This window comes from Ambystoma mexicanum, chromosome 5q, assembly GCF_040938575.1.
Source record: "Ambystoma mexicanum isolate Mex_15411 chromosome 5q, UKY_AmexF1_1, whole genome shotgun sequence".
Lineage (NCBI taxonomy): Eukaryota > Metazoa > Chordata > Amphibia > Caudata > Ambystomatidae > Ambystoma > Ambystoma mexicanum.
The window spans coordinates 1,055,948,982-1,055,973,580 of NC_090933.1; the positions used below are offsets into that span (position 1 = coordinate 1,055,948,982).

Here is a 24,599-nt window from a genome sequence, read left to right on the forward strand (position 1 = left end):
GACCTGTTTGCACTTGTGTAATATACGAGGAACTCAAATATGAGTCCCAGTGTGAGTGTGGGACAGCAGGCAAGGACGTGTTTCAATGTTATTGCTTTTTATTCGCTATGTTGTTATGAATGCACATCTGTTAATATATTTTTTTTCTTCTCAATATACAGGCAATAGTGCCAGGGAGACAAAGCAATGTTATCCTTCAGCCTCTGCTCTCGGATATGGAGTATAAAATCACTGTCACGCCGGTGTACACAAGTGGAGATGGACCCACAATCACCACCAGCGGCAGAACCTGTGAGTACCAGCATTGTCATGCATCACTACGATGCATGGACATTATTTTATAATATGTGTAATAATTACTTTTATTTAGAAATGACCAAACCGTAGCAATTGCTGATTGCTGCAGATGTAAATCCACTGGATGAATAGGCACTACAATAACCTATAGCAGATCTTAATGGGACAGCGTCCCACTTGTGAAAAAGTGCTCTCGAGTATCTTATCTGTACACAGTGTTTTCCTTTTGGATGGCCTGCAAGACAGATCCAGACCTGTGAGGCAAGTAGATCTGCCCATTGCCTGATGTTCTGCCTCAAGCGCAAGCGCGCGAGCGCCACTGCCTGCGGGCTCCCTCCATACCAGTCATTCTGGAGAGTAGACTCACCTCTCCAAGCAAGACTGCATAACTAAGTGATGCTCAAGAGCAGGGGTGTTGTTAGGTCTGGAAAAGAACCGGGGCTACCCTAATGTTGGGGCTGTCTGGACTCTGGGCTGGCTAGCCTTTTGGTTGCAGCCCCTGGGCTTCTTTCCAGGGCTACAACCAAAAGACACAGGGCTATAGCCCCCTCAGACCGCCCCCCATCACCCCCTTAGCAAAAGCAATCTGTATCGCAAGTCCAGAAATAGTACCCTTAAATCACGGCTTTCCCATGAATCCAATAACCACATAACTCTTACAGGGCCTGCCTCAGGGAGCAGTTGGTGGCCCCTAGTCCCCAGAAAGAATCATTGGAACAAATTAGCTCTGAAGAACTGTTGGAACAAACTAAAGAAGGAAAGTGAATAATTGATTGTTTGTTTAAAAGATATCAGATAGGAAGATTTTTGTTTTGATGAGTGTAATAAAGCTTTTTTTAGTAGTGAAGTTAGGTAAAATTCAATTGAATGAAAGTAAATCGAGTCGATGATTTCATATAAAGGAGATCTTTGTTAGCTCGATGGAGAGTGTGGGAGACCAACCCCAAGATTTGGGATTGTAGATTGTTTATTATTGATAAGTTTATATCGGAGGCTAGACCCCCTAGATTCTCCCTGCACCATACATTGGTCAGTCATTTCAGAAATGTTATTTCAGTCAAGGAAAGGGGATAACAATTGAGTGCACCTGGAATATATTGGATTATTTTGGTACTCTCCCATACCCACGACTGGTAAAAAGCTGGGTTCATGATTGTGCCAGAAAACAGCATCTGTGTGTTCTGGATTATGCAGGTTCTAATGCTCCTGAGTAGTAGTAGTTATTCCTCTATCTCTGTGTCTTTCCTATTGTGGTAATGTTCCTTAAGCAATAAAGGACGTGTATCCTTGGAGCGGCCGGACAAACAAACAAGGCGAGGGATGGGCTCGAGGAACTGGGGGATCTACCACATACCTCCTACAGGGCCTGCCTCAGGGAGCAGGTGGTGGTCCCCAGTCGCCGGGGCCACCCTGTCCCATCAACTAGCCTCCAGCACTTGCCTTCATCACAGAGCCCCACCTAGAGGCTGATGCAATAATCTCAATAAGGACACGACCACTGCAGGAATCAATGCTTTCTTTTGGGAAAGGTCGAGCAGCGGGGGTGGAATCCTCGTTGCAGGCTCATTTGGCAGAATGTGTCTTTAGCAATAGTCTTTCCTTGAGGTAGGAATGAAAGATGGCTATTCAACAGGGTACCCTGGTAGAAGGATTTAGGTGAGAAGGGCGCACGTATGTTAAAGAGGATCAGTGATAGGGTCAACCCCTGTGGGACACCACAGGTGATGGACTTGTTATTGGATAATGAGAAGGCTGCTCTGACTTGATGGATGTAATTGCGGAGGAAGGATGAAAATCAAATAAATGCTGTCTAAGTTATTTCTGCCAATGTTGCTAGGCGGTCAATCAACACATTTTGGCAATATTTTCAAAAGCTGCTGCTAGGTCTAAAAATATCAGTGCACACAACACACCTCATCTCTGGCAATGAGAAGCTCCTCAACGATGTTCAGCAGTATTGTTTCTGGCGTGCAGACTGAAAGTCACTACGCTATATGGTCCCGGGTGAGGTAGTGTTGCATAGTGACAACAGATTCTAGGCTCTTTGCTATACATGGTAGACCTGCTTTGTGTCTGACATGAATGCCCTCATGCCATGCTTGGTAGAGCCTAATTTCCCCCAAGTCGGCCAGAATGCCCTACTGAAGCTGCGGCAGAAAATAGTGCAATGCCAACTTAAAGCTCCAGAGAGATTTAGATCTCTGTTTTATATGTCAAGAGAATACTCCACTCCTGAGCCGATGACATGTTTACTATCAGTCAGGGAGTGGTGTGGTCCTACCAGAGAACATCTATGAACAGTCTTATCACCCTTGTGTAAATGACTTACATTAGATGTCACCAGAACATTCTTACGCATTTTCATCTCTAAAACAACAAACATTTATTTACACATGCGTGCATGGTAGGTAGCATTGAATTAAAAGTGTAAATGCAACCTGCAATGATCACATGATAGGCAGCGTTTAGTCATTTGCACTCCACTGTGCAGATGACCAAAATTTGCTGTCGGGGAGCCACCTATGTGTATGTCTATACATAATGCCTCCCTCCCCCCCACCAACTTACGCCCAGGGGCAAAATGCGCTCCCTTATATGTATTGTTTGCACTTCATTTTGCAAATTATTAAAACTGCAAGGAGGGTTCAGGTGCTCATATTTTCGAACATTGGCAATCTGCTCCGTGCAATTACCACTAATGGCCAATGGCCCTGTGTATGTTTTAACACTGCATTAGTCAATTGAGAGATATGCTGTTTATAGTTACAAGGGAACATAGCCTTGAGATCATGCAAACACTACTAGAATGGAGTAATGATGTAGCCTCTCATATAGAATGCATTGTCCACTGTAAAGTTAAGGAGATAACATAAGTCTACCTGCTCCAGGGTCATAGTGTACCAATGTAGATGGAGATATGAGCTATGAACCATGACACCAGATACCAGGAACCATGACACAGCACCATGGCATAAAGCACTATGTGCCTCATTCAGAGAGTTGCTGTTGTTTAACCTCCTTTAGTCCTGCCAAATGGAATTATTGTTACCGCATATGATAAGCAGGCGATAACAGAAAGGGTTGTCAGGTTAAAAGACACGTGGACCCTTCAGTTATTCCATATTGTGTGGTGCCAATTAACCCCAATGTGGAAATGCAGTATTATTGCCTGGGTAATACAGCATGCGATAATGCTTTTGTGTGGAGGGCATATTCTCCACAGAGAAGCAGGAGGTTGCCAAGAGTGTTACCATTACTGTCAAACTCGTGATGATTCCCTAGGACACTATGAAAGTGCAAGCGATGGAAGCAAGACTTTCAACAGGGGAATTGCCACTTGTTTACCTGTATTTTCATTTGGATTGATTATAAGACACTGGCGTTTAGCAGCCTTGGGATTTTGGGATTTGTATATGATTTAGCCCTTTACATGTAATGGCATTCCAGTAGCTGAAGTAATATCACATGCCTACTGGCTTGCCTTTCGTGACAGCACTATGACTATGTGCTTACCCATCCATACTTTAGATGCCTATGCACATTGAGGATTGGTTGTAGGATTCTGATTTCTAAAACTGAATCTGGTAAGAGTAGAATGCTAGGACTAGATCCTTACACACAATCGGACATCGGTCCCCTGCTTGCTGCTCCATTGGGAACCAAGCTGCACCTCACTGATGAGGCACAAGGGCGAAACAAGTCTGGGGTTGTGTGCGGAGGGCACCTGGCCTAGCTTTTTGGGCTGGGCTGCTCACATTGGTGGCAGAACCTGACTGATTTGCATATGGTTGGATCCCTTTTGCAAAGGTGCAGACGGCCCAAGAGTGGTGTGGAAAGTTGCCTGGAGCAGTGCCAGTGGTTCAGATTCATTCAAAACCTTCCTCCCATCACTTGTTTGGTTATAGTGTGTGTCCCTGTGTGAAAGATGGTATGCCCAGACGTGGGTCTCTTGCTCACTGCACCATAGGGAACTAAGCTACACCTCACTGATGAGGCCCAACAAGGCCGAAACATGTCTGGGGTGCTTGTGTTTCAGTGCAGAGGGGACCTGTCCTAGGAGTTTGAGCTGGGCTGATACCATTGTTGGCAGTACCTGACTGATTTGCATATGACTGGACCCTTTTTGGTTACATTGTGTCTCCCTGTGTGAGAGAGGGTATGCCCAGACGTGGGTCCCTTGCTCTCTGCGCCATAGGGAACCAAGCTGCACCTCATTAATGAGGACCAACAATGCCAAAACATGTCTTGGGTGCTTGAGGGGACCTGGCCTAGCAGTTCGGGCTGGGCTGCTCACATTGGTGGCAGTACCTGACTGATTGGCATATGGCTGGTCTCCTTTTGCAATGCCGCAGACGGGCTAAAAAACGGTGGTGTGGAAGGTTGCCCAGAGCATTGCCAGTGGCACAGCTTTATTAAAAAACTTCCACGCATCACCTTTTGGGTCATAGTAAGGTTGTTACTATAAACACGATATCACTCAATTGTCTATTGCAATGTTAAATATATAGGGGCTCATTTATTAAGCCACAGAGTGCAAAAGTAAGGTGTAAAAAAGGCATTATCCAATTACACCTTACTTTTACAGTCCACTGCATTTCAAAGCCATTTGAAGCAGAAAATGAGACTTACATGGACACAACATTTCCACCCTGCATTCTTCCTTCAACTTCAAATGGCACATGTCTTAGGCCTGCTTGAGATATTCAAGCAGGTGTAAAAGGAATTGATTCCCAGGGTATTTGGCTTTTTTTAGGAACTGCTAGAAGGAGGTGGGTTCTTTGGGAATGCATTGTAAATGCCACCTGTTTGCGTGATTTGCAGGCAGCATTTGCATTGTTTTCAAAAATGGATAGTAAAAGCAAAGATTCAATGCCATTTTTCCTGTTTTTACTCTTTAACTTTGCACTCTGAATTGTAAAGTTGAAAATTGCATTCAGTGAACAAAGCAGAACAAAAAAGTTTTTTAGCACAAACCACGATGCCACGTTATTAATTAAATATTGCTGGTACAAACAAGGCGCCTTTAAATAGTAGGCTGCATTTGGCATTGGGAATTATAACCGCACTGGCAGTGCAAGCCAAAGACCTCCTATGTGTGCAGCCTGAATGCTACAATGTAAAGCAGAGCAGAGTAGGCCACATGTGGCCACATACTTCTTAAACCCAATAGAGCCTGGGGTGAAAGCCATTCCAAATCTGACTACATGAACTATGTGAAAGGTCGGTATTTTGCCAAGGAGTTGGCATTTTCTTGTTTCAGGTGTAAACTGTAAAGTGGTGATTGCAGCTGCTTATGGACTATCTCCGTAGTGAGCAAGGTGTTGATGCGGCCGGTGACAAGTGGGGTTAATGCTGAGAGACCCAGGGTAAGGACCTTGCTGTTGCATGGCTGCTAGTGGCTGTGGCTTTTGCAAGGAAGCAACAGTCTTGGAGATGCTTGTTTCAGTGACTCACAGAAAGGTGCACAGCACAGTGGATCAGATAAGTCAGTCATTCCTGTTGACTAATCGAAGCTGAGATGTTTGATGGGTGCTTATCTATTTTTTTTTACTGAAGAAGAACATTAGAGGCTCGTAAAGCTTCATAAATTGCAAGAACCAGATTCTAGATTGCGTTGGGGGCTACCGTTGCCCTTAAGTGTTTGCAGAGGTATTTAGATAACTGGTATCATCGGTACTGCAGGCTTGAGGGGATGCCTTTTTGGCAGTGAGGCAACATGCTAGACAACAGCATGTAACGTTAGCCTCATTTTTATTAAGGGTTTGTTTCACTTTGAGATTATACAACAGGTGTTTCTGCTTTCTTTCAACCAATTAGAAATTCAAAGAATAATTTTTACACAAAATCAAAATCAAATGTATTAAATCATGGGACACAGACATTGTTAAAAACATCATAAGAAACCAGGATTGTTTCGGAATTATTACAGTACATATGAAAGAGATGAACATGTAATAAAGTGCAAACATTGCTTACAACGCAGCCTAATAAAGTGCCAGTGCTTTTGTGCAACAAATCAATAAAAAAAGACAGCAGGCTTTTAACCATCAACATGTTTTTCGTGGTCGAAAGCAATAAATGTAATAACCAATTTAAGTTACTCACAGCCCCTTATTAGGTTCTCAAATTCCTAAGCAACAGGTGGCGTAATTGGTCTATGTCACATTGACGTTTCGGCATTGTTTTCTTTTTGTACACCTTCTTCAGGACCGATCATAATCTCTTCTATAGGTAGATTTGACATCCAAAGCCCAAATTGGAGGGTCCTCTGGGAATTTTCATACACTTATACCTTAGCTCCCTAAGTTTAGAGTGACATAGGGCCTGATTCAAGGAACGTTTTCCTATGGGATTGCCCCATTATAAAACACAACCATGAATCAGGCCCATAATGCTAGTCTCCTTTGTGCAATTCATTTTCATATTTTTCATATTTTTTACTCTGGCTGCCCAAGCGACCAATGTAATATATGTGGGCAGGCAGGCTATGTCACCTAGAGTGCAGAGGTAGCACACATGCCACTGTGGTCTGTGTTCCTGAACAGATGCGTCCTGGTTGGGCTTCAAAACCACACGTTTCCCTTTGGGACAGATTATACAAAGGGGAGCAAATTGTATAAATTAATTATGCAGGCCAATTTCTCCAAGTGGTCATATTCTTCCTCAGTCACCTACCAAGGTGAATGATAAATTAAATGTCTCTGGTCAAACAACATATCTCTGTCATATGTCACTGCAAGAGGGCCTGGTTCCTCACTCCTAGTCTTGGGGTAGAATGGTCCCCACACATCATTTTAGATCTTCCTCCTTTTCTTGACCATCCTCCTTTCTGGTACATTCTTATCTCCTCATGGATTGTGCCACGTCCACAGTGCGGCTACTTTCCTGATCCATATAAAGAGCAGGACCTAGGGCAACTGGCAAGATCAATGCCCAAAGCCTACAGTGAAGCAAGGCCTGGTTGGGAGCAGGAGTGGTTAATTTTCTATACTGAGCTACCTCCCTTTCTTAGGTGGTTAGGTTTAGCAACCTCCAGCCCAAATCCACTCTTCTCTTGGATGTCTCACCACACTGTCGTTTTTAAGGATTCTGTCCTGAGCCTCTCCCTCGTAGGTTTTCTGTTCTTTTGCAACAATGTCTCCCCCTCAATAGTTCTGCACGGGTTTGTTCAGCCACTCTTGCCCAGGCCACAACCTTTAGATGCAGGTTTCACTTTTCCTTCAATCAACAGCCACCGTCAGTTCATGGCCTGATATTCCCTCTTCTCCAACCTCTGCCCTTTGTCTCTCTTCCTCCTGCCCCTTTATGTTCTCTCTACTCTCTTCATGATAATTCTCCTCCTTCCCTTATCTACACCTGATATCTTCCTCACAAATTTCTTCCACCACCTCAGGCTCTAGGAATTCACCGTCCACTTCTTCCTTCTGTGTCTCTCACTGTTTTCACTTTGTGTTCCTCTTCTCTTCCATTCCTCTCCCTCTGCCCCCTTCCTGTTACTGATGTTCCACCTCTCCTCCCCCAGTCCTTTCACACTCCTTCTCATGCTGGCTGCTATTACTCCTTTCCTCCCTCCTACTCCTTTCACCTTCCATGTACTCCTGCTGATGTTTCTCGTTTTCATTTCTTTGACTCTGCTCCTTCCACTTTCTCGTGTCCTCCTCTCTACACCACTCGTTCGCCTTTCTCCTCCCCCTTTCTGTCCATCCCTTTCCAGACTCTTGCCTAGTGTTCTCTCTACCTTCTCGGCCATCCTAAAATTCACCCTTGCTCCTTCTCTAAACACCCGCACTTCTAAGTCAATTCCTCCGCCTTTTATATTCCAGCCTGAGCAGTGATTGGGTCTTTAATTCTGCGTCAGAATTTACCTACATGCCCATTGGTCTGAGGTTTTAGTACTGACTGACCACCATTGGAGCAGCTTTCTCATGTACATTCAAATATGCGGAAATCTGCTGCATCGTGGACTGATGTATTAATTGGACAGCCCACCATCTTGGATTCAAATCCTACTGGCAGCCTCATGTGAAGCGGACGTGTTTTGCCCGTGTTCACAGCTGCCAGGGGTGTTTGCTTATTTCCTTCAATGAACACTGTGGATTGCTCCAGAGAAAGCATGGCCTCGCCGGGTATCACCATGAGTAGGAGCAGATATTCATCCCGCCCACTGCCTGTTTCTTCTTGCACATTTGCAAAGGATGCTGCCAGTTTACATTCATTCTGAGCCGCTGCATGTTTATTGAGGCATTTCGCTCTCTGAAGGTGTTTGAGTGTTGTTACAGGACATTAACCAACATCCCTTAAACTCCTGCCCACTGTCCATGGCAAGGTGGGGTTAGACAGGGGATCCTCAAGATGTTTCCCCTTCTCACACAGCAGGCGGTGGCACCCTGCCGCCGTGTCTACATCACCATCTGCAATCAGGTTCAGTGGTCTTTCCGGAGCTCTGCCTGTGCATTTCAGTAGCTAAGGACTGGCATTGGACCATGTTGCATCTGTTCAATAATTAGGTTGGGTTTGAAATATTTGATGGCAGCCAAAAGATCACAGCCAGCCATCACATTAGTTTGTGGATGGCTGTTGCTTTCTTTTTTTAAAGGTGGCCGCGTCCATTTCATTCCAGTTTCTGTTTGGGGGCAATGGCAAAATGACAGGTTATGATGGGGTCTTGGTGGCCACCAAAGCAGATGTTGATGAAGATGTGACCTGATCAGGATAGAAGTCGAGTTTCTGTAACTAGATGTTTAGTATTTAGGGAGAACATAAGGTTTGTGGTAGGTCCTCGCGAGTGGTCTATTTCTTCAGTGATGGTTTTGCCGTATACATTTGTTGTGTCTTCGGCCAAGATTCTTCGATAGACTGTAATTATTGCTCATTTCGAAGTGGATTGAGGGATTAGGGTTTGCTGATGAAATTAAACCTGAGTCCTCCACCCACCTGACTACTGGGAGTCAAAGTGCAGACAGTTATCTGGATTGTAACGAATATGGTCTCGGGTGGATAGCTCAGCGGCAACGTGCTTGCCTTGGAAGCAAGACGACACTGAGCAATACAAGTTCGATCCCCGGATCCACGCTTAGAAACCTCTGGGTCTTAAGCACGTTACAAATAACCTATCATATCATATGGGGGCGTGGCTTGATGGCTACGTGAGAGGACGTTCCCTGGAGGAGCTCCCGATGATCTGATCCTGATCCTGGGAAAAAAGTGATGGTTTTTAGCAGACTTTCGAGCCCACAGTGCATCTAAAGGCGTATGAAAGTGGGGGGCACACGGTGCGTGCCCTCCCCAACGGCGGGACTGCATATTCACGGAACTAGACTCCAAAGAAGTTGGCGGTCGCGCAAAGGAAGGGGAGCACCCAAGATGGCCGCCTGTGGACAAAGGGCCATAAAAGGTCCGACGAGCTGAGGAAGACAAGGTTGGTCGGAACGTGGGCGAGCCCAACCAGATAGACGGGTCGCATGCGCCTCAGGCCGAAAGCAAGCACATAAGGACGAGCCCCTACTGCAGTGGCCATGGGTTGTGGCGGACTAGTAGATTGAACCCGCTGGATACAGCTGGGCCTGTGGGCTCAATCGACGCAACAGGATGTCTTCCAAGGTGGTGCGACCCCGGATCAAGCAGCCTACGATGGAGATCTATGCTAGGTCGCCCTCGGGAGCGGAAGGGGGCAAGAGCAAAGAAACCCCAGCGGCGGCGACGGACCCACCGGGTACCATCCAGGAGGTGCCGGCAGCAATTGCTGACCTGAAGGTGGCCTGGGAGACGAAGCTGGGCCTGGCCATGAAAGAGTTGCAAGAGGACCTAAACCTCAAGATAGGAGCGGTCCAAGAAGAAGTGAACCTGTTGCGCCAGGATGTGCGAACGATTGCGGAGCGTACTGGGGAACTGGAGCAGGAGTTGGCCCCGACTGTGGTGGCGTGCAATACACACGCCAAGGAACTTCATGCCCTCGTGCAGCGAGTGGGCAATTTGGAGGACAGAGCAGAGCAGGCGGAGGGGCGTGCCAGGCGCAACAACATTCGCATAGTGGGGGTACCGGAGGGAATGGAAGGATCGAACCCCACGGATTTCGTTGAAACCATGCTTTTGCAGGAGATCACAGGCGTAGAGCTGACCCAGAGGTTCGCGGTTGAAAGGGCGCACAGGGCCCTGACCAGGAGACCGGCCCCAGGAGCCCCCCGCGGCCGTTGATTGCTAAGATCTTGAACTATCGTGACCGCAAGAAGATTCTCAAATTTTTCCAGAAAGGGGGCACGATAGAAAGGGGGTCAGCGAATATAACAGCGTACCCGGATTACACGCTGCTTGTACAACGGAGTCGAATTAACTTTGGAACGGTGAAGAGGAGGCTCAGAGAGGCAGGCCACCGCTACATGTTGCTTTACCCCGCCAGGTTAAAGGTGATCCATAAGAACAGATCCCTTTTCTTTGAGACGCCGAGCGACGCGATGGAATGGCTCGATATGCAAGGTCGACCACAGGAATCGGATGCCCAGACAGAAGCGGATGGAGATAAGTAGCACGCTGCAGAGGCACCCGTGAGGCCATGGCTATGACATTGGGACTAGAATATAGTTTGATATTGTGCTTGTGAGGGGGAAGTCACGGCATCTGCCGGTGGGTCCCGTTGAATTCACTTCTCCTAAACAGATGACTGGGAGCTCCTGGGGAGCAACCTCTGTACCCAATAGTAGTATACTTTGTTAGGTCACTGTTAGATTGGTGACACCCCGCGGGGTCCTTGTTCTTGGTTACGAGACGTGTCCAGACGTGGGTAGGCCTGAGATCCAGGGATGGAGCTGGGCTATTGTTGGGGGTTGGTGGGGAGGGGGGGGGGTTGTGTGCAGTGGTGTGAGGTTGGAGAAGGGGGGAGGGAGGCACGGTTTGTTAATAGTAGGGAAGGAGCCAGGAAACGACCCTATTTGGGGAACATTACGGGGAGGGATGGGACGGAGATAGACCGACTAGATGGCATCGGGTAATCTCAGAATTGTGAACTGGAATGTACGGGGCCTCAACAGCTACCTTAAACGCAAAAAAGTGAAGATGTTTTTAAAGAGGATGCGCGTAGACATAGCCCTGCTGCAAGAGACCCATCTCACTAGGGAAAGGCTGGAGGTGGTCGGGAGGAAATGGAAGGGCACCGTTGTGGGGGCGGCGTACTCAGCGTATGCCAGAGGGGTCATCACTTGGGTGGCGCCCCACGTGCCGTTTCGAGTGCTTGCTTCTTCGGTGGACCCAGAGGGTAGAATGGTGGTGGTAACGGGTCTCTTGGAAAACAGAGAAATACACATCATAAATGTGTACGCCCCCAATAACGATACAGCGGCTTACTTTAGGACCCTCTATGGTAAACTTGGCCCCCTGGCGGGGGGTACGGTAGTGTGGGGGGGGACTTTAACTGTACCGTAGACCCCAGTATGGATAGGTCCAAGGATAGGGCAGGGAAAATGGCACCGGTGGCTAAAGCGCTGAATACCCTACTGAAAGACCTAGGCCTGGAGGATGCATGGAGGAGGCTGCATCCCATGGATAGACAGTACTCACACTACACAGCGCCACATGATTTGTACACAAGGTTAGACTACATGTTTGTAACAGCCGGGATAGTGAGAGAAATAGAAGGAGCAGAATACAAAGGCCGAGTGCTGTCGGACCACTCGCCCTTGGTGGTAGACTGGAGACACGAGCCCCCACGCCCGCAGATCCCTACGTGGAGACTTAGGACCGAGGCTCTGCAGGATGAGGGGTTTCGGGAGGGCCTGAGAGACGCCATTGAAGAATATTTTGACAAAAACACGGGAAGCGTAAGCTCCGTGGGCACACTGTGGGAAGCGTTTAAGGTGGTGGTGCGTGGGGTAGCTATTTCCCAAGTCAAAGGGCTACAGGGGGGGTTGAAAGGGAGCTCCGGGAGGCGGAAAGAGAGCTAGAGGAGCTCATGCGTTGTGTGAGCGCCGCTCATGATAACAGAACTAAAGTAGAGGAGCTACAGTCATCCTGTGGTGCACTCTGGGATAGACTGTGCAGACTCAGCTACAGGAAATATACGGAGCGGATACACGGAGGGGGCGATAAGCCTGGCATATTGCTGGCTTGGTTGTACAAGAGTGAGACCCCCCGCTCGGTGATTAGTGAGATTCAAGGCGAAGATGGTAGCATGTGCAACACCCAGAAAGAGGCAAATGAGGAATTCCTTAAGTTCTACAGACACTTGTATGAGGACACGGGGGAGGATATGGGTCAAGACATAATAGCCACATTGGGGGACATTGAGCCACATTGGGGGACACCTTAGATGATCTAGAACGCTCTGAGTTGGACGCACCCGTCACATCGGATGAGCTGTAGGTAGTGATTCCGAACTTGTCCACTTGGAAGGCGCCGGGTTCGGATGGGCTGCCCAGTGAATTCTACAAAACATACCAGCAAGAGTTTCTCCAGCCACTGCTTGCCACTTTCAACGAGGCCTATGAGAAGGGGGAGCTCCCGTTGTCTCTCCGTGAGGCCGTAATCATCCCACTCTTGAAACCAGGCAAGCCGGCCGTGGAGTGCAGGTCTTACAGACCGCTGTCCATGCTCAACCAGGACAGCAAAATACTCACAGCGGTGCTGGCTAACAGACTGAAAAGGGTGATTAAGAAACTGATACACCCAGATCAGACGGGATATGTTCCGGGCAGGAACATCACCGACAACCACCGCAGGCTACACCATGTCATGGACCAAACTGAGGAGGACACGGGCGAGCTGGCCATAGTGTCGTTAGACGCGGTCAAGGCCTTCGACTCGGTATGATGGCCCTGGCTGAAAGCAGTCCTGAAGGGGTATGGAGTGGGACCCGGATACCTTAGATGGGTAAAGTTGTTTTACAGCACCCCGATGGCGAGGGTCAAGACAGGGTCCACGGTCTCAGATTCTTGGCAACTGGGCAGGGGGACCAGACAGGGATGTCCCTGGTCACCAATGCTATATATACTGGCGTTAGAGCCGCTGGCAATATGCCAGCGCCAACAATATGGGGAGGTGGGCATAAACACGGCCAGTGGAGAGCATATGATATCATTATATGCGGATGATATGCTCCTTTATTTACGCTATCCAGAAGAAAACCTACAGTATGTCCTAGAGGTGATAGAACGGTACGCCATCCTCTCCGGTATATCGGTGAACCCTGGAAAGTCCAGCCTGTTCCCTTTGGGTAGATATAGGAACGTCCCGGTGCAGAGGCTGCCTGTTCTGCCAATACCATGGCAGCCCGTAACATTTAGGTATCTGGGAATAAACATTTACCACAAGATCGAGACAGAACACAAACACAACACGGAAAAGGCAATAGAGGGGATTAGGAACAGTATGGTATTTTGGTCCAGACTGCCCCTGACCACGATGGGGAGGGCGGCCTTGCTCAAGATTGTGGTCCTGCCTAGACTCTTGCACTTTTTTACAAACGTCCCGTTCCTGATACCCCGAAGCCTATTTGCGAAACTTCACAGCATGTGTAGGGGTTTTGTGTGGGGCAGCTCTAGGAATAGGGACTTAGAACTCTATTACCTGGCGGGGCAGCTGCAGTACGTGGCCAGGTGGCTCTCGACTGAAGATTCGGCGGAAGCCAGGCTCCTGCGCGAAGATACAGCCCCATACTTTCTGATGGAAGTGGTGTGGTTGGGTAGAGATAAACTGGTGGGCAAGGGGCGGTTACTGAGGTTGGGCTGGGAGATCTGGCACAGGACATGGAAGATGGGGGGGATTCGGATCCATACTCCCAGCAAGCCCCTTTGGCGGCTCTGTGTGAGAGCGACTCCCAACTACTTGAATCGTTCCACAGATATTGGGAACAGGTAGGCCTAGCCACCCTCGGGGACATATGGCAGGAAGGGGAGGCGATGGACTTTCAGCAGCTGCAGGAAGAGACGGGAGTACATAGTGGCCAATATATAACCTACACTAGGCTGATGAAAAAGACTAGAGAAAGATGGCCGGAGACAGTGCTCGCAGGGGATCCAGATGCCTCCCTGGAAACCATGTACGATGTATCGGAGGGCGGGCACGAAATATCGAGGATATATGAGCTCCTGCGGGCAAGGGCAGGGAAGGAGTTGCTCCAATTGAGACAAGATTGGGAGGAGGAGGTGTGAGGACCCATGACGGATGGGCAGTGGGAACGGGCCCAGAGGTACCATAAAAAGGTGTCCCGCAATGCGAGATTCCAACAGCTTCAGTTGTATGTTACCCACAGGGCTTATTTAACCCCCGGGAAGATTGCAAAGTTTGGGTGATCAGCTACGCAGCAATGCCCCAGGTGTGGGGAGGTGAACGCGGGACTACTACACATGTTTTGGGCTTGCCCGGAGGTGCATAGATTTTGGAATGAGGGCAAGACGAAACTGGCTGGCGGGGGGGTAGTGCTGGATGTGGAATCGGCCTGGTCATGCTTGCTTGGGCTGTTCCCTAGGCCCCGGCATTTGAAACACATAAGCAAGATGAAGGACCTGGCCTATGTCTTGGCCAAACGTAGGATCGCCATGGGCTGGAAGGCGGCCCATAGACCCAGGGTGGAGTTGTGGTGGACAGACCTCTTGAGATGGGCGGAAGCTGAATCCGTAGTCTGGTTTGAAGCGGTCACCAGGGGGGGCGAAGAAGAAGTAGGGCCCTTGTTGGCCTGGCGGCAATTGGTGGCCTCGTTGGCAAACCCTCACCAGGGTGACAACGAGACTGAGGACCCGGTTGATGGCAGTCTAGGTAGTGTGCCACCCAGTGATGTTCCCGTAAATGATATGTGAGAACTGGCTCTAGTTCTGTGTTGAAATATGATGCTTTTTATGTTTTGAAACGGTTGTAGTGTGTTTGTTTGACCTTAAAAATAAAATAAAAATATATTAAAAAAAAAAAACCTATCATATCATATCATGTTTACAGAAGGCCAGCGCCAGTCATACTCTCTCACAACATGCAGGTCACATTTGTCAGCAATGAGCATGCTTTTTATGCCAGGCTGGCATTACTCGGAGAGAAGTGTGCATTTTTGTCATTTATCAAATTAATTGCCTCTTTAATACATTTCTTGCGGGTGGGGGATATATTTTACACCTACAAAATAGTTCCTTGTATATTTGTCTATGGTTTTACCCTGGTCAACTATGTGAGCATTCCATGGCTGCCCATTGTTAGCCGTTTAAAACCATAGATGGTAAATTACTCAGAACTGGAACCTGGATAACCAATGTCTAATGGTGTTCCTGGTACCGTGGACATACACAGAAGTTTTCTGTTACTGAAAGGTTTGTAGAACATGGATAGACATGAGCATTAAAATGGTTTGACATGTATGTTTATCCCTTGCTCATTTACCTGGGGCTTGTCAACAGTTTTGTGGTTTAGAACATAAAACAGAACCTGATCTGGGACAGCAATATTTACTCAAAACAGCTCTGTTCCATGAACGATTACTGTGGCGGAAACAGCCCTTCCTACTAAAAAGATGTGTATCGCCGCCGTCCCAGAGTATGCATTCAGGCTAAAAATCACTGGAAAATCACACGCCATCCAACAAAGGTGGAAGCAGACCTTTTAAGGCGCATCTGGGTTTTCTGTTGAGTAACAAGTGCCTGCTTAGTGCAGGTCCACATCTTCAAATAACCCTCACAATAATAGGATGCCTTTAATGTATTGTGTAGTGCAACGATCTCAAAAGTGTTACATGAATTGAACCAATAATATAGGCACTGCAAACTACTAAATTCATGTAGTCATTGCTGGGGGAACAAACGCATAGCTCACTGTAATTTTGCAAAGGATTGTGGATATGCAAATTGAGACTCAGCCGCAGGGAACAGGATGGGCAGTCCTCTATCCTAGTAACAGAGGTGCCTGCTCTAAGATTTATACAGCTTGCTATATTTCACAATGATTGTCCTAAAAATGATTTAGATCTACTAGATATTTTGCTGGGTGGAGGGAAGGGCAGGTGGGATGAAATTAATGTGTATTTTGGAAGGATTGCATTTCAAATTTGAAGCTCCTTCAAGGAGATGCTAGAAAACGTTAAGAAGAATTTTATTGTATTGTAAACAGACATATAAGATTACCTCCCAAACATTACCACCGCTCCACTTAAAGTTTATCCACAGAAAAAGGGATGAACAAAATCAAAGATCCATATGTCCTCGAATGATGGACAAACCATGGCGAAGTTACATTTAACACAAGCAAAGGGTCCCACGTATGCCAAAATGCAGATGTAATCTGTTTTGCTTACTCCTGTGATGGACAGAGACCATGGACATAATTATTTTAATTAATTGACAGATCATGGACAATAACAGTATGGACACAATTCAGGGTTGGAACAGGAATGGCCATGTTTATGCATGGGCAACTCTGTTGATCCATGATACCATGGACAACTAAATAACAGGGGTCTTGCAAAGCTTGCAATAATGCTGGAAACCAAGAGCATACCAGTCATCTAGAGCAAGTGATTTGTGAGACCCTCATGTTTGTACTTGCAAAGGTCTGACTTTCCACTGTTAAAGTAGAAATCAACAAAGTGCATAGGACCCTAGTGTGCAGGAGGAGCAAGGCAGACAGGAAACCATTGTTGTCCTAACCTGTGACCTGCATTCTAGGCCAATCTATTGCAATCTGCACAGCTTGAATTGGATTCGGAATCTCACTGGTAGCCAATAAGGCCCAAATGATAATCATAATAGGAACCTCTCGTTGACATTCTCGAGTCACACGACAAGCTTTAGCATCACAGCATCGGCGCCAGTAGGAGCCCCATGCATTAATCCAGAACAAATGCCTTTGAAATATGTATTTAGGGCACTGCCATCATCCAAAAATGTCAGCAGTGATGGATCACCCAGTGATTCCTGTCATCAGCAAGCGAGGCCATGAACCGCATACCGCGTGGTGCAGAATCATTTTGACTATAAGCAACAATTATCTTGACTACAGACCTTTGATAGAATATTAGGTCTTTGACTTTCCAAATGGACTCATTGATGCGGAGAGTGTCAGCACTTGAATATCTTTTAATTCATGGTGAGCCATAATCTCTCCCAATATTGCCTTGTCTGCCTCCACAATCATTAGTTGTTGAGGTCTAGTGAAGTCCAGTTCTGTCCTATCCACAGTGGCGCAGGTGCCACGCATAGACAGAGCCGGACATCACCAGCATTCTTTTAGCCATGAAGACCAAGCTTTCCGATACTGGAATTTTGTAAGTGTAGCTCATTGATATGCTGTGGTACCCCCCGTGGTTTTCTGTTTGTTGAAGGGTCCTGCAAGAAGTTGTTAACTTATTTTATTCAGTATAAGGTTCATCATAATGTTTGGCTGCATGCATCATTGTGGACCTGAGAATGGAAAGTGAAGTAGGCGACTACCACCAAGTGGAACGCCGCCATTATTGTGCTTCCTATAAATGTCAGATTTCATGCGGCAGGTGATAGATTATATGTCCTCTCTTTTTAGTGCCTCTGTCCGCGCCAAGAAACTTGAAGATTACGGATGAATGGTACAATAGGTTGCGGATTACTTGGGATTCCCCTAAATCACCTACAATGGGTTACAGGATCGTGTATAAGCCAATCAATGGTGAGTTAACATTCTGCATTCATGTACTAAGGATATGTTTTTCCTTTAGCGTCTTAATACCCGTGTTTCTGAATAAACTACAAGTTAATTGTAACCAAATCAAAATGTATATTTGCGCAGTACTTTAGCTGTTAATAATTATACACTAAAGAAAGTATAAATATAGTACCAAACATAATAAAATATCTTGCCAATGCCTAATAGATCATACAGATATGGTGAAGTGGGACACGGTTAGAACAGCGTGGTGTTTGAAAAAAATAGTTTCATTCCAGGTTGCGCGATGATGCCAGTTCTGATTCATTCCTTTTTTCAGTGAAGAAAAGACACAATTGGTAGCGTTTCATGCTGAAGTAAGACTTGATGGAGAAAGGTTGATGAACCATGTTTGACAGATTTTTGGGAAGTTACATTTCGTAATATAAATGTGGGAGGGTCTAGGAGTAAGGGATAGACAGAAGGGCGACATGTTGATTGGCAAAGACTTTTATTCACAACAAAAAGAGGGGGTTGGAGCAAATTTTAGCTACCCTTATCTCTAAGAGGAGTGTCCCTGCCTCAAAAAAACTAGCTAATGAAACTGTGTCAGGATGTCCAAAGTAAAGTTTGCCATCATGTGTCCAAATCCTAACCTGTCCCTCACAAGCATAACTTAATATAAGGTGGAAAGGGAAATGTCTTTCGGCTGTCGTCCTGCAGCCCAGCTTTGCAGTTCCAAAATAAAAGTTCAGAAACAGTGTAGAAAAGCAAACAAAGGTTCCCCAAGGCTTGGGTGATGATTCCATTACCCCACAGCATTTCCAGTGTTACACACACATGTATCTATATCGCCAATGGTCAAGGATATCTCCTTATCTTCAGTTAGCATGCCTGACTTCCAGGAGCCCATGACAAGGCAGAATGGCCTGAACACGTTTTCCCCAAGCCGTGCTGATGGGCTCAGAATCCTTGTGAGCAGGTCCAGCTCCCTGGTACTGAGACGAGGAAGAATGGTTTGGCTCCTTTTCCCAAGCTGTGCTCAGGGTCCTGGACCCTTTCTCTCAGTACCCCCCTCTTGGTCCACTCTCCTGCCAAGTAATGTACTCCACGATCTCGTTCTCACCAATTAACTACACTCCCACCCACAAACTTGGTTTTCTCTCCTGCCAAGGTCTCTGGGTGTCACTTGTGAACTCCATCTTGGTATTCTTCTGTACTAGTATTCGGGGTACACGCCCCTTGTGTAGGCCCCAGACCCCGTTCAGTTGATCACTTCCACAGTTCTTTGTATCTGACTTTATTTCTTCCCACAGCCATGGTTTACCCCCCTGCCAAGGTCTGTGCGGACAACTTGTAAATGCAAAGTTCGTATTTCTTTCTTTCATATATTGGGGTATGCATTCTCCACACGGATCCCAGGCCCCCTTCACCTTGCTAAGTATCCCCTTCTTGGTCCACTCTCCTGCCAAGTGGGATATTCAAGAACCGCCTTCTTACTGCTTCTTCTCTCATGCCTTGCATTCACCCACAGCTTTGGTTTACTCCCCTGCCAAGGTCTATGCGGGCAATTTGCAAATGTAAAATTAATACTCCTTTTTTTCTGGTGTTGCAATATGTCTTCAACATACTAGTCCCAGACTCACAATGTCCCGGCCTGGTTCACTATCATGCCAGGACTTTCTCTAGACTAAGAGAGACTCTCTCTCCTAACATAATCCCACATAGTTTCAATATCTTGTATTCACTATATCATTATCTTGCCTTCCGTGACAATCGTTTTTCACATACAAGTGCTGTCACAAAGAAAATCATTCCTTTTCATGATGAGGGTTTGGCTCTTAGGCCCAGCCCTAATCCTGTGCATTTCCCCAGGAAGCACCCTGGTGCCCCAATTCCCTTCTCGTGGCATCTTCCGGATCTCCTGTAGTCTTTGTTCGCCTCTGCAGCTTTACTCTGCAGTGTGGTGGCATTTCTCCTGCACTCCCATCCTCTTGGTCTATGGGAAGGCTCCATCCTTCCTCCCACCTCGACCGTCACACAGCTAAACCGTCTTGGATGTGCCTTTCCTTGGGACGCCGTTGTCATAGATGATTGATCTTTTATAATATTGGGGAATCAAGTCATGGATATCTACCTCTAATGGGTAAGGGGGTTACCATGTTCTCTCTATGCTATCCGCCTTAAATCCATGGAGGAAATCTTAGAGTCCCTGGTCTCATGAAAAGGGGTCTTTCCCATGGAAGAAGTGACAGTACCCTGTGATTCGCCACAGGGAGTATTGATCTGAATAAAGACACAGATTAAGGTAATAGGCTTCACTACGAACTCGCTCAGCAGCAAACAAAAATCCTAACATAAACTCCATTTCTCAGCAACCCAGAGACTTTTCAGTAGTATCTGGAAATGATGCTTGCGCAGTCAATAGAGGTTTTCAACTCTACAGATAACACTTTGCTGCTCGTCTTGGCAATAGTCTCACTTTCAGACAAAAGCGGAGAAAAGAATATTTCATACCAGGGGCCTGGGCATTCAGGTTCACATGAAACACCAGTGCACATGGGTTCAACTGTGAGTCTGTGAGAATTGAGTCTGGAGGCAAACAGAATCATCTGCAGTGGACCCCAGACCTCCTGGATCTTCGAGAACACATCTATAGCCAGCTTCTAGTGACTGAGATCCTGTAGGTATCTGAAGTTCCAGTCTGCTACCCCATTGCACAGGCTCTAGAGATATTCTGATTTTACTATTATCTTTCTCCATAGGGAATAGTGCCAAATATTTTTATTGTTTCCACCAGAAGCCTGAATTTCATACGTCCTAAATGGCTGTTAAATCTCACGGCTGAGGTATTGGCATCTATGCAATCTCCACTCAGTACTCTGATTTAAAAAGAGCCAGCTAATAGCAGTGGGCAGTTGTTATGTAATACCAATCCCTCCGGGATAATTTTCTGCCAGAGAGGGCATTTCCGCACGTGCTCTCCTTCCCTCTGCATCTGATTTCATGACCTGGTCTAGAACTGATCCACACATGGCTTGACCATTCCAGGTGTTCATGAGGTCTAGCCCCCAATAAGGCTATTTCCAGGCCCACATTTAGAGACACTATTTGGAATATATCGCACTCTTGCACAGATGACAGCTTTTCAGGTTCTGCAAGGGCCTGTAGTGCAAACGGGGTGCAAAGGGCCCAGAGTTAATGCTTGTGCAGAAGATGCTAACAGGTCCACCTGTCTGTCTCACTCCCTGAGAGACACTCTCTTAGGCCAGAGGCCCAAAGGGCCACATCATGCATGCTATTTTCCCTTTGTAGTCTTTCCAGTCCCATTCTCAGAATGTTATGCTCTACCTTGAGTTTCAGGGTGCAGCATTGGCCCGAAGCCTCCTAGGCATCCATACTAATAAAGTATTAAGTACTCCACCATCTTTTGTTGTATCCTTGACATTCATACTTTTCTTACAACACGCCTCCCCTTTCCTGGTTAAGGAGCACATTTCGCTTTTGATTTCCTTACTTTTGCACAAGGGCAATTGCAAGGTTGCCAAACCTGAATCCACTCGGAAGCCTACACATTCCAGCTCATTGGTCAGACCCAGTTCCTATTTCTACAAATAACTAATCTCAGACCCTTAGATAAGTCAAATGATACATTGACTTTGTCTGACAACAGTCATAGTAACCGGCACTTGAAAATAAGGTCATCCTCATAGATTACCATACCTAGGTCCTGATCTCTGAGCACCACTGCTACCTTTGAATAAAGGAGGGGCTCGCAAATTCTAATATTGCGTCCCTCTAGCAGAACGGAAAGAACTGAAAGAATCTCCTATAGGGTTAAAGTATAGAAACAGTCAGAAAAGCATCCTTGCGATCGAGGTGAACTATCCACTCCTCAGCAATCTATCCCTAAGCATATAAATGCCTTCTAGCTTGAACTGTTGGTAGACTATTCACTTATTGAATTTCAAAGATGTATGACTGATCAAACCTTGTGTAGTAGAAACAACTTTCTTCTGAATCCCCTAGTTTGAAGAGTCGTTAGCACTATTGCTCATTTGCACCGCACCGGGAGTATGGCATCATTTGAATCATGTCCCCACATGGTTTGAGATGTAAACCCATCACTGTCTGCAAGACATACGCATTGGATGAGGTTAAAGCTCAGTTCTGTCCAAACAGGGCTGTCTGACCTCCCACCAAAGTAGGATGGACACCAGAGGGGCTTGTCTGTGGTAATAGCCAGATTCCTGTTATTCTTCCATCAACAACCTCAGCCCCCTTGGACTCTGGGTAGAGGGTATTCTGTTGCCAGGAGTCCGGATAGTTGGATGTACCTCTAATTCCTCGGCACCTGTGTGTATTGTTTCGTAATGGCTAACAGAACTGCCCCTACCACAACCAACCCTTCAAAATATGTGTATGGTGAAAAACCTGCAAATTAAGGCATGAGCCTTATTCAAGACTGATTAAATGCTATCAAACATACTGAGTTCTTTGACAAATGGGGTTGCCAAAGTGGAGACCATTCACCTCTGGCCTAGTTGCAGAAGTGGCCATTATAACCTGGTTTGACTCAATCTTCACCGGCACGCCCCTGTGGCAAATTGCTGAAAGGTCACAGTTGCCATTGTCTACAAGGCAAACTACTTTATGTCATCAGCTACCATAACCATGGGAATGCCTCCATTCATGGGAATGCCTCTATCCATCCCATGAATCCATGGATCTATGGGAATGCCTCTATCCATTATGTTCGATAATGGACAGGCCTGATCCAACAGGTTCTCCTGGAATGGCTTTCATGAGTGTTCAATTTCCTTCTTCATGTGCTTGTGAAATTCAGATATAAAGATGATAAGGTGCTGCTCAATTTCAGCTGTAAACCACACTTTACCCTTCCAGGAAGTTCTGGGGCACTCAGCCTTCAGTTTAGCCATTGTTTCTTAGCCAAGAGTTTTCTGCAGCAAGAGGTTCATGTATTCTACAACCCGAGGAGACAGGATCCATTTGACCCGTCTGAGTATATGCCCTTGAAATCCAAAATGGCTATGCTCACGTTCCTTTCCTCCTAGTGTCCAGACTGATCGTACAGCCCCTGTGCTTATGATCACGCCACTCATCATGTGACCCTGTATCTAATGCCGACTCCTGGTCTCTACCATGTTAACCTTGCTTCACATTGGAGCATGGTGCACCTGCAGTGTCTTACTCCAGAGCAGGCAGTGAGAGGCTGGATACTGTCCTTTTAACAATGGAAGCTGCCTTCATGACGACCATCACTGATTTGCCTGAGCCCTTGGGGACGGTGTGGAGAGGGTGGGACTCATCTGGCAAATGGTAATTCCGCCTTGCTGGATCCTGTTGATTCTGTCCGGAAGTACTTACCATTCTCTTAAGGCATCCGTGTTACAGGGCTGGATGAGAGGATCACCAGACTCTCGCAATCCATGGTGCCAGCATGCTTCCGTGAAGTCCAGTTGCTATTGCATTACCGTTATGACATCAGCCATCGTGGCACACACTGTTAATTACACTGATGTGCTCAGCACAGGCATGAGGCTAAAAGCAAGAGCACTGCCTGGATACTCTTGGTCACGTTCTAAATAATCCTCTCCTCCCAGGATGTAATGGAACGCTCTTGCTTATTCACATAGACACGCTCATGCATCTGCAGCAAAGTGCTGCTCTAAGCCCTTTTGCTCCATCTTTCCAGAGTCTGGGCTCCTGCTTGCACTTCACGTCACTGCCTGCTGACCTCATGGCCCTATTGTTGCTTCAATACAACAGGAGGCCTTGGCTAGCAGGTGCAGCAATTAGGGCAAAATCGTCAAGAAGGAGGTGGAGCGGGAAATGCACGCGTCTTGCTACATTTAGCAGTCGGCTCATTCTTTGTTGCTTACTCTACAAGAGAGAAGCTGGAGTGCAACTTACTACTTACAACACACACTCTTCCCAAATACACTCCCTTTAGAGCACTCTGCTCATCCTCCTCCAACTAACTGAGAGTGAGCCGCTTTCCAAACAGAGACTGGGGGGTAGATCCTTATCCTCTCCAGGGTGCCCTCTCTGGAACAGTCTCCCTACCTCTCTTGCATATTTAAGTTACTTTGGGTCTCACCCTAAGTTACAAGGGGAATCCAGACGTGGACCCCTTGCTCACTATTCTTAAAGAGGCACAGATCCACCCTGCTGATGAGGTCCAACCAGACCGAAACACGTGTCTGGGGTTTCTGTTGGTACTCTTGGTCAGAGGAGAATTGCCTAGCATTTCGGTGCTGGACTGCCCTAGGGCAGGACAAAGACTGATATGTTTGGGATATTTCTTCTCTGTGAAAGATAGTGAGCTTAAGACTCTGGGTAAGTCTTTCGTAACCAGGACTAATGTCTGGCAGAGGGACTCCCAGGACCCCCCTTGTTAATTTGCATATTTAAGTAATTTTGGGTCTCACCCTAAGTTACTAGGGGAATCCAGACGTGGACCCCTTGCTCACTATTCTTAGAGAGGCACAGATCCACCCTACTGATGAGGCCCAACCAGACCGAAACACGTGTCGTGTCTGGGGTTTCTGTTGGTACTCTTGTTCAGAGGAGAATTGCCTAGCATTTCAGTGCTGGACTGCCCTAGGGCAGGACAAAGACTGACTGATATGTTTGGGATAGTTCTTTTCTGTGAAAGATAGTAAGCTAAAGACTCTGGGTAAGTCTCTCGTATCCAGGAC

The 24,599-nt window shown here is 46.8% G+C and overlaps 1 protein-coding gene across 4 annotated transcripts in view; it reads left to right on the forward strand.

The window, feature by feature from the left end:
- Positions 1–24,599, forward strand: part of COL14A1 (collagen type XIV alpha 1 chain) — a 699,289-nt gene that overhangs the window by 387,186 nt on the left and 287,504 nt on the right. For all 4 annotated transcript variants that reach the window (XM_069621559.1, XM_069621558.1, XM_069621560.1 and 1 more), the window contains 2 exons: positions 162–291; positions 17,779–17,901. In XM_069621559.1, the coding sequence (XP_069477660.1) occupies positions 162–291; positions 17,779–17,901 (253 nt within the window). The remainder of the gene's footprint in view (positions 1–161; positions 292–17,778; positions 17,902–24,599) is intronic.